Raw genomic sequence first — 2293 nt, forward strand, 5'->3', positions numbered from 1 at the left:
TATTTTATCTGAGATTAGTATTGCCACTCCTGCTCTTTTTTGGTTGTTGTTAGCTTGATATATTTTTTTCCAACCTTTGACTTTTAATAAATTCACATCTTTGTTTCCAAGGTGTGTCTCTTGTAGAGAGCATATTGATGGATCCTTAAAACAGACTATTTTTAGTCAACCAAATTCAAATACATTCTCTTTCAGTATATCAAGTAACAATCCACATTTTTATTAACTTCTAAACATCATGCTTCTTATATTAGTTAAAAAAAAAACAAACAGTATTTAGGTTGGAAACCTCCCAAGGTCAAATGCCCAAGGTGTGATTAATTTTAGGAGGTAATTCATACAGTCACTATCAGTACTATATAGCCACACTTGATATGACTTGAGACAATACCTTGCCTTTACTTCTTGTAATTCATTGCATGTTATCTGGTAACATCTCTCCAGTTCCATTTTTTCCTGAATTAACTTCTGCCTCTGTAAATTACTGTTCTCGGCTTCTCCAGTCAGCTGCTGCACACGGGCCTCCAGTTCTTTGACCATCTGGTTCTAAAAGGATAGATGGTTGTTAAATAAAAGCCTCTGACTGAGTTTGTAACACTTCTGTATCCTTAAGTATTCTGAAGAAAATACATAGCCACCTGAGATAGGAATGAAGAAAACAAATGTATCATAAACCGTACCAGTAAAAAAATCAAATCAAACCTCTAAATTAACCAAGTCTTAAAAAACATCAAGAATGTTTTCTACCATAAAAGTAAGACCAGCATGGTTATATACTTTTAATAATTGATTCATTCAATGAATATTTACTGAGTCTGGTACTATTCCAGGGTTTAGGAGCACAGCAGTAAATAAGACAAAGTCCCTGTCTTCAACAAGGTTACATTCTATGTATGCCTCTTGTTTAGGTTTGTTAGGTGAATACTCAACAGTGTTCTTCGTTCTTCCTTTAAAATCTGGAAATTTTCTTAACTTGTAAATGCAACGCAATAATATTTTCAAAAAGAAAATCCATAACCCCAATGTTTTAACACAGTAACTACTATCACTTAAGTGTACAGAAATATTTTATTACACAGTTGCAGGGTTAATGTACAAAGGTTTCAATTTTGCTTTATTTCCTTTTACTATTTTAACAAAAGCATTTCTCCACTTTCCAGTCTTCAAAATTATCACTTTACTAAGTCATTTCCCTATTATTTTATATTGAAGTTATTCCAAATTTTTCACGTTTATAGAACTGCAAAGGAGTCCTGGTGGCGCAGTGGTTAAGCACTCAGCTGCTAAACAAAAGGTTTGCAGTTTGAACCCACCAGCCACTCCACCGGAGAAAGATGTGGCAGTCTGCTTCCATAAAGATGTACAGCCTTGCAAACACTATGGGGCAGTAGTACTCTGTCCTATAGGGTCATTATGAGTCAGAATCAACTCGACAGCAATGGGTTTGGTTTTTGGCTACAGGACGGCAACTTGAAACCTGCATAATTAAGGTTTATAACCTTTTAGATACTTTCTCCACAATCAGGATAAGCCAACATTAGAGATAAAACTTAATTTTGGTTCTAACAATTAGAACCAACCTGACAGTAAGTGTGTGACTAATTGTGAAAGATTAGCATAATACTTCAATCCATTACCTTCTCATATTCATTCTAAGATAAACATTAAAAATAAGGTTTCAAAATTAAATAATAAGAATCCACAACATGCTGTCTTCAAGAGACATACCTTAGAAACAAAGATGTAAATTTATTAAAAATCACAGACTGGAAAAAAATATATCAAACAAACAACTACCAAAAGAGAGCAGGAGCTGCAATACTAATCTCAGATAAAATAGACTTTAAAACAAACAAGGACACTATATAGTGATTAAAGGGACAAGCCATCATGAAGACATAACCATAATAAACATCTATGCACCCAATGACAGAGTTCCAAAATATATAAAACAAACTCTAACAGCACTGAAAAGAGAAATTGACAGTTCCACAATAATAGCAGGAGACTTCAGCACACCACTCTTGGTAAAGGACAGAACATCTATAGAGAAACTCAACAAAGATATGGAAGACCTAAAGGCCACAAGCCAACTTGAGCTCATAGACATATACATAACATTCCACCCAACAGCTGTAAAGTACACATTGTTTTGTAATGCACATGGAACTTTCTCTGGAATACACCACATCTTAGGCCACAGAGCAACCCTCAACAAAATCCAAAACACTGAGATAATACAAAGTATCTTCTCTGATCACAGTGCCATCAAGGTAGAAATTAACAACAGGAA

The 2293-nt window shown here is 34.4% G+C and overlaps 1 protein-coding gene across 3 annotated transcripts in view; it reads right to left on the reverse strand.

The window, feature by feature from the left end:
- The window catches only part of CEP112 (centrosomal protein 112), a 443305-nt gene that overhangs the window by 329108 nt on the left and 111904 nt on the right, over nucleotides 1-2293 (reverse strand). For all 3 annotated transcript variants that reach the window (XM_023729297.1, XM_023729296.1, XM_023729295.1), the window contains one exon: nucleotides 392-546. In XM_023729297.1, coding sequence (XP_023585065.1) covers nucleotides 392-546 — 155 coding nt within the window. The remainder of the gene's footprint in view (nucleotides 1-391; nucleotides 547-2293) is intronic.

The sequence above is a fragment of the Trichechus manatus genome, unplaced genomic scaffold (genome assembly GCF_000243295.1).
Source record: "Trichechus manatus latirostris isolate Lorelei unplaced genomic scaffold, TriManLat1.0 scaffold00028, whole genome shotgun sequence".
NCBI lineage: Eukaryota > Metazoa > Chordata > Mammalia > Sirenia > Trichechidae > Trichechus > Trichechus manatus.